The 13163-nt window shown below is 38.4% G+C and overlaps 1 protein-coding gene across 5 annotated transcripts in view; it reads left to right on the top strand.

Moving 5' to 3' along the window:
• The window catches only part of Ncoa7 (nuclear receptor coactivator 7), a 148441-nt gene that overhangs the window by 128080 nt on the left and 7198 nt on the right, over positions 1 to 13163 (top strand). For 3 of the 5 annotated variants that reach the window (XM_076858280.2, XM_076858279.2, XM_076858278.2), the window contains 2 exons: positions 5984 to 6131; positions 11989 to 12114. In XM_076858280.2, the coding sequence (XP_076714395.2) occupies positions 5984 to 6131; positions 11989 to 12114 (274 nt within the window). Of the gene's footprint in view, positions 1 to 5983; positions 6132 to 8951; positions 9243 to 9457; positions 10692 to 11988; positions 12115 to 13163 lie in introns of those variants that run through there. The other 2 variants (XM_076858281.2, XM_076858282.2) reach the window with 2 other exon arrangements.

Raw genomic sequence — 13163 nt, 5'->3', positions numbered from 1 at the left:
CCTTCTCCTTTTCCCTCATGGGCATAATAGCATGAGGGCCCTCTTTGTATAAGACAGTGAGGGCCTATTATGCTGAGAACTAAAACTGAATGAAATTTGGGTGCACTAGTGCCCAGAATATCTGAGGGAAAAGACTGAAGGTTTCCCATCAGGGTGCCCCACTGAAGAATGAGCATTTGAGGTTTCCTGTCTCATTTTACCTGAGACTTCCCACGCAAGAAGCGACTGTTGGCTGCAGAGACAGAGCCCATTGCCTGACAGAGGAAGGAGGCCATTCAGGGCTGCTGACCCACTTCCCCAAGAAAGGAGCTAAGTATTGACTGGTGATCCTTGGGCCTGAAAGCTAGTCCTGTGAGCTTACTGGTAAAAGGGGCAGGGGCAGGAATGAGGCCTGGGAAGCATGTGCCCTTAGAACCACCCAGAATCTACTTTGGCTTCACTGACAAAACCAAAAGCCAAAGAAGAAACTGACCAATGACCCCTGGCTATAGACAGGTTAAAAAATGCACCTTACCTCCTTGGAGTTCAGCATTTATTAAAAAGGCAGCCATCTTAGACTGACTGGAACGTACCTAGGGATGAGGTGTTTGGACGCTTTGTCAAATCACACAACCTTAGTTTCCTTATCTTTATGTCATACACAGTAATTCTTGCCTCATAGAGTTACTGGGCAGTGTAAGTTCCTTGAGGCAGAGAATCACAGCTTTTCTTTATAGGTAGCATTATATTCATCAGCTCCGGCTGCACCATAAGGTTGTTTCTCTATTTTATACTAACATTTTTTATGACTGAGTCTTTATTGTATGGTATTTTGAGAATCGTCTTTTGCCATCTCTAGAGACCTTCCTCCTGTGGAAATTGCAAGAAGCCCAGTGATCAACCAATGTAAAGGCCTGCCCCTGGCTGCTCTTGACTGTGACCCACCATTGGCTGCTTCGGAATAGACCACTCTGGGGAAAAAAAAAAACAAAACAAACAGAGTTTTGATTTATCATTCATTGAAAACCCAGCATTCTTGAAAGAAAAGGCTTGGGATGAGTCCCCTCCCCTGGTTCCCTCAGATTGTTGTCACAGGCTGAGCTATTTCTTCTAGGAAGAACAGCACTAGCAGGCAAGAATGCTATATGCCAAGATTGACCACACCACCCACCCCTACTTGCTACACACATATATACCTATGCAGCCTTTCCTTTCTTAGCATGCCCAAGTGGCAGGGGCTTGGTCTAAACCTCAGAATTAGAAGTACACTTTGCCCAAATCTGTCTGCTCCCAAAGTAATTCTAGCAAGAATGGAGTACCTCCTTCCCTCTTGGAGAGTTTCCCTTAAGAATGTTGGGATAGAGAAGGGAGTGTTATCCTTAGCTGTGGCTTGCTTCTGTTAGCCCACCTTAATTCATCTGAGAAACTCAAATAATATTGAATTTCAAAAGAGAAAACATTGGGCATTATGCTTTTCCTTGTGAAGTTCTTTGAACCTTATACAAATCTTCCCTCTCTCTGAGCTTCCCAATGGTTTATGGGAATGAGATGTCTTGATCAAGCAGGGAATGTCCCATTGTATCCTAACCCTGGAGTAGTGAATTCTACATATCTTATATTGGTATAAATAAATGGGACAGTTGAAATATTCACCCTGAGCAATTTTATGTCTTTGTCACCTGAAATGGAACTGACTGGCAATTGCTGACATAGGTTCTCTCCTTAAAATCTTTATAGACTTGCACTTTTCACAACATTTTCTTCTTACATCTAGGAAGGAATACTGTCTTAACTGCAAATCTGTGACTCATCTCTCATTCACTTGTTCTCTTGCACAAGAATACATGACAGCACAAGCTCTAAGGCTTTTCAGAATGTTTGCTTCTTCACTCGGTGTTCAATGATAACATCACAATGAGGAATCAGTGTTAGAGGATGAATACGCAATCCTTCATGTAAAGTGGGTCCAGGAAGTAATAAAGATGTCTTGTGTCATAACTAGGAAATGAACTGGGAAGTGGTTCAGAAGTCAATGTGAAATAAGTAGAGGCTCCATAATGTGGTAGAAGGAACCCTGATTGCCACCTCAAGAGGTTTAGGCCTGGTTGTGATACTGATAGTTGACTTCAGATCCCTCATTCCTTATGTCTAAGGGAAGATAGTTGAATTAAGTGATAACTAATAACCCCACAGGCTCTAATATTAAAAAAAATAATAATAAGCTTCACCAAGACAAAGGAACTGACAGTTGGGTGTGCAGGAAGTGTCAGGACATTGATATCCATCCAGAGTCATCCAGGAACACACTGGTAGTTTAACAAGTCAGATTGATTCAATGTGACAAAACACATTGTAGGGAACTATGTGGTCACCCAGTAAAAATGTATTAGAGAGCTGAGGGTATTATTCAGTGGTAGAGTGCTTGCCTAGCATGTGGGGGTCCTGGGTTTCATCCTCAGCACTGTAAAAATAAAAGGGTAGTGCTAGAAAGGATTTACAGAATTTGGGATTGAATTAGGTGATTTGAGGGGAGGATTTAAGGAAGCAGGGATAATTCCATGATTGGGTATCTTATAAAATTTTATCTTTAAATGAGGAAGACTATTACTGGCAGCCAAGCCAAGGGAACCTGTCTGGATCCCAGCTGGCCTGATTTGGCCACCTGCCTGCAATAAGAAATTAGCAAATCATGGAGAAAAGGAATCTTACTCAGTTTGATCAAACTGTGAAGAAGCAGCTAGATTGCTTCTCCACAGGTCCTTCAGAAACCATTACAATTTATAGAAACAAAAGCCTTGTGATGTACATATAGAGATTTAGCCAGGCTGTGCTAGTCAGAGAACCTGTCACCCCAACACGGACCAGTGGTAGGTTTTGTTTTGTTTTGTTTTTATTCTCATCAGAAGGAAGTTTGGGAGTTTTTGTCTCCATTCGTCACTGTCGTAGGGTGGCCTCACCTGATACTAAAGTTCTACAAAGTGGTTTTTGTCCAACAGGAAAACACCAGGGCCTCACTTCCAGCAACCTGAAGGCCTAGGAGATAGTAATAGTAATGGGCTAGATCCCAGGTGGGAAAGGCAGCTTTTCTCTTTCTCACAAGTAAGCTAGCAACAAGTAATTTCTGTTTTTTATATTTGAATATTTTGTCATGTGAACAGATACAAAATAAATGTCTCCTTTTCCAAAAGTTAGAGTGAAGTATACTTAGTTCTCAACTCTACTCCAGAATATATTTAAGATGGATTCAACTTGTTAAGTATTGAGAAAACTAGAAGAATTAGAATTTTATACTTCTCAAGCCATTCTGCACTGGTGATTTATTTCATGTTTTCTCAGTTAATTTCTCATCAGAAATTGGGAAGAAAACTGTTAATAAGGTGATCTCTATAAAGGAAAACATGGTATTATAACATTATATGGTTTATATTATTACATAATTAAAATTGACTCAGATTGTTTGTTTGACAAAGCAATCCTATTTCTGGGAAGATATCTAATAGCTTTATCTGTACTTGTATTGAAATGAGGTGCATACAAAGTTAATTCATCATAACATATTTATTGTAGCACAATCTTGGAAACAACCCAACTATTCAACTATAGAGAAAGGCTGCATAAAGTACATTAAATTCACGTGGCAAAATACTATATAAGTATGAAAGAAAGAATGAGGAAGCTGTCAGTATATTGTTGTGGAGAGATAACATGTGATGTCAACTGAAAAAATAAGATAGAAAATACTAAAAACAAAATGAAGACAAAAATTTATTCATATCTACATATATAACACTACAAATACACAAAATAAGTGAATAAAGTAGTCACCTTTATTTGTGATGTAGACAGGAATGTGAGAAGGAAGCTTCTCATTCATTGAATGCCTTGTTAAATATATATTAAAATTGAATCATATATTTGCCTATTGCAAAAATTAAAATAATTTAAAGATATATATAATAGAGAATATGTCTTTTTCCTACCACATTTCAATTTCTAGCAGTTAACATTTTAAGTAATTGGTTCATGTGACTGTGGGGTTGACAAAGTGGAAATTTTGAGGGCAGGCCTGGAGGCTGGATCCCCTGGGAATAGTTGATGCTACAGTCTCATGTCTAAAGAAAATCTAGAGGAAGAATTCTAGTAATCAGCTTTATTATACTCTAGTGATTAAATGTTAATTACATCTCTAAATTTATCTTCATAGCAACATGGATACCATGATCTAGCCAAAGTGAATCATAACAATCATATGCTTGCTCAATCATAACATGTATCAATATCCATATTTATTTTTATTAGAAATGTGAGCATAATACTGATAACACATCTAGTCTTGGGAATAACTTTCCATGTTTAGATGGAGAACTCTGAAAGGAAATACCCCTTTAAAATATGTGAAAATTTGTAATTCCAAACCATGGGAAAAAAAGACATAATTCCTCTAAAAACAGAAGCAACTACTTAGGAAACACTTTGGGCAGTGGTTAATGTTTACTTTAAATAAAGCTTTCATAAATTGAAAAGAAAAATATTGACACCACAAATCACAAGGAGTCAATTCACAAAAGAATGACTCCAATTAGGAAGAAAACACTAAGAATTGTTTAACCTCAAAAGAAATCCAAAGTGAGTTGATCAAACTTAAATAAGTGAACTCCTTTAAATGAAAAGGTTTAACAAGGTTTTTATGAAACTTGGATACAAGCTACCGCTCTCACGTTGAGTAAACAAGTCTTTTTTTTCAAAATTGATTTGGCAATATCAGTAGCGAGCTATAAAATCATGCCCTTTGGCCAACATTAATCCCTTTTCTGGGAACTAATCTTGAGGAAATGATTCAAAAGATGGTAAAAGGTATAGCCTGCAGATATTCATTGAAACACATCCATTCAATCAAATAAATCTACAAGCTAAATATCCTGACAACAGAAATGCAGGCTAAATGTGGTTTATTGATTTCATGAAATGTAGCTGTTAAAGAGGAAGACAGCAATGAGGTAAAATGAATATGATATAATGTTACATATAACAGTTACACCTTGTCTCTGGTTACAATGAGAATTGTGTGTTAGCTGTGTTTACTTGTGGACAAGAGCAGAGAGGAACATGGAAACCTAAAACCAGTTTTATCTCTTGGGATATCAGATTTGGGGGTGACACTTGTTTTTACTTTAGTCCTATTAGTAGTATGATAATACTTTGATATGATTATAAGCTCCTTAAAATTAATCCTAAAGTAGCATTATCCCAAACAATACCCTCAAGTTGGAATTATTTTGTAATCACAGACTTGAAGAATTCAGTGATACTGTTGTCCTCTCCCCTGCTGTGATAGACATAGGTACCCAGGCACTGAAACCAAAAACCCCCAGTCTCTGCTCAGAAACAGCCATCTGTCGGTTGATTAAGCCTGGAGAGATGCTTTAGAACTCCATATTCTAAACATGTAAGAGACCAGAGAAAGCAGAAGCAAAGTACATTTCTATGCTAATATAACTGTGTCTCTAATTCTAAAATGATAACTAATGTCATTCCCAACACTTTCTAGTTATCAGAGATGTTTTATTAAAATTATAATAGTACATGAAGACCCACAGGAATATTGTTTATCTTTGTTCCCAACTGAGGTTTTTAGATCAACATTTTTTTCTCAATGAATACAAGTATCCAATGAAATGAAAACTCAATGAGGAAGAAATATTTGGTGTAAATATCATGTTTTTCTTTTTTTCAGTTTTATATCCCATCTCTTGATCTTTCCCATAGATTAAAAAGACAGGTTTAATAGTTCTCGGTGCTTGTGGACTTTTGCTTTCATTTCTTGGTTCTTATTTTCCGAGTTTAGAAGCCACTTGTAGAGACAATCTCAACAGCAGGAAATTTCCCAATGAGCAAAACAGAATTGCCTAGCAGATAAATGATGGTTTTATGTACCCAAGTCCTTACTAGTACCTGCTAGAAAAGCGGACTTGGTGTTAACCTGTATCACAAACATGTTTTACAGGGTGGATCATTTGTACACATTCTTTGTTCAGTGGTCTCCTGATGTCTATGGGAAAGATGCCAAAGAGCAAGGCTTTGTGGTGGTGGAAAAGGAAGAACTGAATATGATCGACAACTTCTTCAGTGAGCCAACAACCAAGAGCTGGGAGGTGAGCACGTGGGAAGGGACTAGGCTATCGTGGTCCCTAAAATGCAGGACACAGTCAAAATGGCCTTCCATTGGGATTCTAATAACTGGCTAGCAAGAAGGTAGAGCTCCTGCAATCTGGAGAAGTAAGCAATAGTTAGGCCTTTTCCAAGCTCCCATCACCCTCGCCAATGCTCGTGACAGTGGAAAAGAAAAGATAGCTAGAAAGAAGGAACTGGATTAGTCCGGCTACTTATCTCTACTTTCTTTCCACGTGGAAGACAAAAGTCCAAAATTACTATGAGGAAAATAATACTGGCCAGGATTCCCCTGCCCAATGCAGATGCAAGTTCTACCCACTGGCATTACCTGGAACCAATCCAATTGTTACATTGTTACAGTTCCACCTTTATGGGTGGAGAAGGAGAATCCTGGCTTCCCTAGAAGCTAACAGGTATTGATTCTCAGCACGTCCAAAGTAAAAGTCATTCTTCTCTAAAACTTGTTTCCTCTCATGTATTTCCATTTTAGTTAGCAATGCCAGAGTCTGAAGTCTAAATATACCACATTCATCTCCTTCATCATGGTACCTAGTCTAGTCACCTCTAGTTGGAATCCTGTTGATTCTTACCCTTAAGTGGTGTGGGACCTCTGTTCCCCTCCGTCACCACTCCCAGGCAGGTTCCCCTGACTCTAGTCTGGATTTCTGCACCTTCACTAGAACTTGGAACAGCACTGCAGTCCCAATCTGCCCATCAGTTCATCCCCCTATACTCAAGATCAACAAGCTTTATCTCTCCATTCTATAAAGCAAGGCCTGCTTGTTGGAGGAAGATTAGAACTTTAGGAAAATATACTACAGAAAATTTTAAAATAATATCTAACAACATTAGGCACTTTTATATGTTTCCTTTGACTTTTTTTTTTTTCCTATTTTGCTTTTGTCTTTTTTCTAGATATGGCAGGGAATGAGTCATGGTTTTTTTTGTTGTTGTTGTTGTTTGTTTGTTTTTGCAAGATGAATTGTGCTCTATGTACTGTTAAGTGTGTGGATTTTCTCACCTGACATTGTAAGAATTGTGGTAGTAAAGACTTTTAAGAGCTTAAATTTTAAGGGTTACATAGTATTTTGGAACTCTGTTACAGTTTATTTAACAATTCCCCACTTGAAAACTTATGTTGGTTCAAACTTCATAAGGATACGATGATCTGCAATCCTTTTTATTCCTTAGTTGCCTAGAATTAGAAGGTAAAAGGCACTAATTTTTTAACACTCCCGATTTTTAATATAATACTTGCTTAACTCACCAACAAAATAAGAGATAATCTCCTCACTGTGCTTTTGCTATTATTGCTATTATTCTTTCTGAAAAATTTTGCTACTTTGGAAATGATATAATTTAATATTTATTTTCTTGATTACTAAAGATAGATTGAATTGAATGTATATTAGCCATTTGTTTTTTTCTTCTTTGTGATGTCCTGTTATTCTCCCATTTTCCTAAAGGAGTCTTAACAGTTCCATCACACTGTTTGAACTCTTTATGATTAATAATTTAAATTCAAGCTGGGACTATAATTCAGTGGCAAAATATCTGAAGGACTGAAATAGAAAGCAAAACCCCCTTAGAATGTTATTATACTTGTTATCAAGCATGAATGTTTATCCTTATTGTGATATGAAATAATAATAAATATATATATATTATTATTTCATATATATAAAATTTAAAAATTAACTGTAGATTGAGGTGAAGAGTTTAAATGTATGGTAAATAATATTCTTTTTTTTTTTTAAATGATATTCTTAATAGCCATTTTCCCAGCAGTATTTAATGATTTCTGTTGTTTTCTCCATCATATTGAAAGGTCTTTTTTTGTTCTGAAAGGTCTTTTATATATATGTGTGTGTGTGTATATATGCACATTTTTATATGCCTGCTATTCTTATTTAAATACAAAGCACAGCCAGGCACAGTGATACATGCCTGTAATCCCAGCGGTTTGGGAGGCCAATGCAGGAGGATAGCAAGTTCAATGCCAGACTCAGCAATGTAGCAAGGCCCTAAGCAATTTAGGGAGACCCTGTCTCAAAATAAAAAGGGCTAGGTGGGGCTGGGGCTGGGGCTCAGTGGCAGAGTACCTGCCTAGCATGTGTCAGGCACTGGGTTCGATCTTCAGCACCACAAAAAAAATGAACAAATAAAATAAAGGCATGCTGTCTATCTACAACTACCAAAAAAAATAAAATAAAAAGGGTTGATGATGTGGCTCAGTGGTTTAGCACCCCTGTGTTCAATCCCTGGTACCCAAAAAATAAATAAATACACAAGCATGCTCCTATATTGCCATGCTTAAAGCTTTCAGTAATTAATTCCCCATTGCATAGAGCAATTATTACCCACCTGGCAGATCATTAGAATAACATGTGGGGATTTTTTTTTTTTTTAATTAAATCCTAGACCCTTCCTAGATGGTTTCGAAGAATAGCTTAGTTTTAGAAATGCTAACCTATAGGATCAGTGCTAAGCCCTTCATGGCTTCAGGGTTCTTCATTTTTTCTGCTCTTACTCTTTCACCAGACCTCATCCACCTCCTTTATCTCTGCTTCCCTTGCTCTCTAGTCTCCAGTCACAGTCAACCCAGAAACCATCTCTGTATTTTTCCTGTACCCTACTGTCTACTCACAAACCAAAGTACCATCTCCTTTGTGAACTAAGGCATCTCAAGTGTGACCCCCACTTCCTTTGAGTTTCTATAGCTTTTAGCATACGTATCATGTGGATTTATTTATTCATTCATTAATTTACAGTTGTCTCTCAACCATCTCCTCATTCACCAGAGCCTATGGACTGCACTGTGTTCCTGTGCCTGGCAAAGCACCTTTTATGGTGAACGTCACACAGAAAGCACTTCACAAATGTCAGCTGTCATAAAGTGCCAGGAACTGAAGAAAGTGCTGTCATGTTGACAACGAATCTGAGTGATTCTGCCCCAGTTTGTGTTTGGACTCCTACCTCGAGGGTCAGTTCTGGCTGACCTGGGACTGAGTATTGACCTGCCAGACTCCATTTTATAACCAGCCCCGGGTGGCTGTGCAATGGCACCCTGATCCCCATAGTAGTCCACAAGACTGAAAGGCCACTGAGATCTGGCAGGGTTGATAGCACCGGTTATCAGTGACCAGTTCTGCTCCCTCACCTGTTGAAGCCTGAACATTAGAGAAGCACTCCGAAGCAAGCATATAAAGCAGGCTTTGTTTTAAAAAGGGTGTCATAGACTTCTCCTGGGAGGGAGAAGGGGGCTATAGCTTGTATCCTGGTATCCCAAGAAGTGAGGTGTTCTGCCTTTTAATACCTTAGGCTTCCTTTGTTCTCCTGCCCTCTTCCCCGTATCTTTCTCCTTCCTACATGTGTGACTAGGCCCAGGAAATGCTCAGTGGGATGGCCAAAAGGTGGGAACCAGGTGGACTGAAGGGGGAAGGGCAGGATGGAGCAGGCCAGGACACATTAGTTAACAACTTTGTAGCTCTCTGTAGGGGGGGACAGTTCCTGGGGCAGGTTACCTTGCAACAGGTTGGAGCAGGAGCAGGTTATCTTGATAGGGTAGAGGAAGGAAGGGCTCTGAAGGCATTTCAATCCCTCAGGGGCCAGTTTCCAACTTCCAGGACTCCCCCAAATTGGCCTCCTCTCACCCGATTTGATTTACCTATACTGACTGCCTATCTAATTCTGGCTTCAGTGTCCCTGAAAATTGATCCAGGGGTGATCTACATTTCTTTCCAAGTCCTTGCTATCTGATCTTTAGAGGAGGACTCATTATGGTTTTTGTTCATGAAGACTAATTCTTAAATATAGAAAGATAAATATTACTTTGCCAGTAGTTTTGTAAATCTGAATTTAATTTGACCTCTTTCACAGCCTCATATAAACCAGATGTTCTCCCATTCTTTTAAATCCCTCATACCCAATGAACATGACTTGGGATTAAAATTGTTCTAACTGTAATAAACCGACCTCAATTGAAGGCTCCCTTTTGGCCTTCCTTTGAGATTAAAACTGATGCCCGGGAACAGATGTACCATTTAAAATCAGAGGTTGAACCTAAAAGAAGGGGCAGAAAGAAAACTCTGAAAAGTCAGAGTGAGAAAAGCAAAGTTATCCAGAGGACAATTAAGCAAAAAAGGACAAGATGAAGGAAGAAAAAAAAAAAAACACCCTCAAACAATAGGGTTTTATTGCACGGTTAGGAAACCACCATTTCAAAGGTGAAAGTGTCATTTTACAGTCTCACGCTCTGCCTGGCAGGAAGTCTGTTCTCTGTAAATCCTAATTTGGGCGTGTTCCTGTAGAAATGTTGAACCTCCTCCTAAGGGAAACAGAAACTTAATCAGGAAGCTAGATACTGAAAAACAGTTGTAGCTCAGCGTGCCTGCCAGTGTCTGGTGTGGAAGCAGAGAGCAAAAACCTGTTCCTCGTTAGACGGGCTACACTTCTCAACGGTCACAATGAGAGACCCACGATTGCCCTTGGACATTCAGATTTTCTATTGTGCCAAACCTGACCAGGAGCCTTTTGTGAAGGTAGGTTGGAGTGTGTCCTTGAGGGATAATAAGGTGCTGAATTCTCACTGATCTGCCACTCCAGTATGTTTTCACATTCATTCTAAGGAGAGAGGATTATGCTAGCATTTCAACCAGAGCTGGTCAATTTATTTGTTGTGAATATGGATATACTGTGGTTGCCTCTTTCACTGTGAATCAGAAATCCATATTTGAGGGTTTTGGTTTTTTTTTTTTCATTCTATAGCCTTATTTTGTAGCGATGATAAGTATAAGTTTCACCAAAAACATGCTGCTTTATTTAATACATTTAAAATGCTGGTTGTGCTTCTTTGGAAGTGTTCTCTCTACCTAAATTCTCTTCCAGAAGATGGTAAAATTTATAAGCTAATTTCCCTACCAGAAATCTGGCCCAGATGGCTGTGGGTACTTTGTATATGTCACTGTGTGGTTTGGAAATTGAGTAATGCATTATCTAACAACTTTCACTAGATGACATTTAAATGCTTTTTCTCTATAATACAAAAGTCATTAATACTTGTAATTAGGCATTTGGATGAATTAGCTGTCTGATATAATTTAATTTTAAAAGAACTTAGTGTTTTATCCAGAATTTAAAGGGGACAAAAAAAATGTATTTTAAAGCAAGAAGGACTATAGTAGTTTATAAAGATGACTATAATTATACAATAAGTGTTGTATACAATATAATGTTTTTCAGTTTAGAAGGGAAAAATACTTTGGCCATTTCTGAACTGTATGTAATACTTGTAACCTGGTTGTAATTTAGAGCAAAGCTTCATGCTTCTCCTGTTGCTGTTCCTGGTAGCTGTTATTTCTATCTGGCTTGGTTGTTATGTGCACAACCTTGAGAGAAAACACCAAGAACCTTGATTAAAAACTGTCCTTATTGTTCCAAACTCCCTATTTATAGAAGACTTACTCACTGAGTGATCTCTGATTATTTCCTTGACAATTTAAATTTAGATGCAGGCTAAAGAAGAATAATTTCGACCATTTTCAAGGGTATAAATTGCTCGTGGAGTTATAAACAGCTCTCATGCAAGGAATGAGCAATCAGCAGCAATAGCAAAACTGGAAAATGGGTGATTTTAATTCATACATATGAAGTGCCTCAGCTGAACTAAGTTCTGCATTTGATCTGGAATCAAAAAATTAACCATTTCCCAAAATGCCTGTTTAACTTATGTCCTGCCACCAAAACTCTCCCTTTTCAGTCAGTCAGGTATCCAAGATAGCTGTGTTCTCAGTTGAGGAAAAGTCATCTTTGTCTTGGGTTGTTTTTTCCTTGCCTCAGATCATTACCGTTGAGGAGGCCAAGCGCAGAAAGAGCACGTGCAGCTACTATGAGGACGAAGAGGAGGAGGGGCTACCAATCCTGCAGCCCCAAAGTGCGCTGCTGGAGAACATGCACATAGAGCAGGTGGGTCCTCCCTGGGGACTTGGGATGCGGGTCTGCTAGGCCTTCAGAGATACTCCCCATCTCTAACTGCATTCGCTCTTTTCACTCCGGCTGAGGGATGAGCCAGGGCTGAAGGGAGGAACGTGAAGTCCTAACCAAGGCCAGCCTGAGCTTCTCTGCTTCTGAAAAATTATAACAGTCTTTTCCACTGCCTTTCTGGGAGTATAAGCAACTGATCAGACATGAATACCCTTCTCTCATATCTAAAGGAAAATTACTTCTTATCTTACAAAGAAATATAAGTGTCCTATCAAGGTCTTAATGCATTTTAAAAGGATCCAAATTTATCCCAGTGATTATTGCAGAGTTCTAATGGCTATTATTTATAGGGTTCAATAAAATTAATATAGCAAGTATACTTTCTTGCTTTTATGAAAACATCTGACTCTAGAAAGAATTTGTCTTTTTCTGTCATTTTCTTTGCAATTTTGTTTTCTGAAAATCTGGTAATTGTATTTTATGAGATGTTATTATGTGCTTATATCTGAACTTTGGTAGGAAATCACTTGTACTTCTTTTGTCAGTTAGCTTAGAAACCTGAATTTCACAGAACTTAAAGAGTCATCAAGTTCAATTCCTCAGTTTACAAATGAGCCAGTGAAGGCCCAGGAAAATCAAGAGAATTTACCAAGGAGCTAAATATAGGTAGGGTTCATGCTGACAGTGTCTGGAACCGATTTGAAACATTCTGAAGACAGCACGTCATCACTTCCTTTCATGATATTTTCGAAGACATATATATCATTGGTATTTATGGCAGCTAAGTTTAAGCTAAATACTGATGTGGGTGAAAGGTGCAGGTACAAGGTGGACAGATAACCTCTGACATCTAACATAAGGCACCTGTGTTTTGTTGCTATCAGATCTGTGGGAAGCCATAATTGCCACGAGCAGTTGTGAGTCTATGAAAGTTTAGAAAGAACCATTGGAAAAGTATGAACTATTTGTTAAAAGTCAGATTGTGATGTAAAAAAAAGAGTATGTGTCTAGTTCGTACTTCCTTACCTGCC

This window comes from Callospermophilus lateralis, chromosome 6 (assembly GCF_048772815.1).
Source record: "Callospermophilus lateralis isolate mCalLat2 chromosome 6, mCalLat2.hap1, whole genome shotgun sequence".
Classification (NCBI taxonomy): Eukaryota; Metazoa; Chordata; class Mammalia; order Rodentia; family Sciuridae; genus Callospermophilus; species Callospermophilus lateralis.
This window is presented reverse-complemented; position numbering and strand designations above follow the sequence as displayed.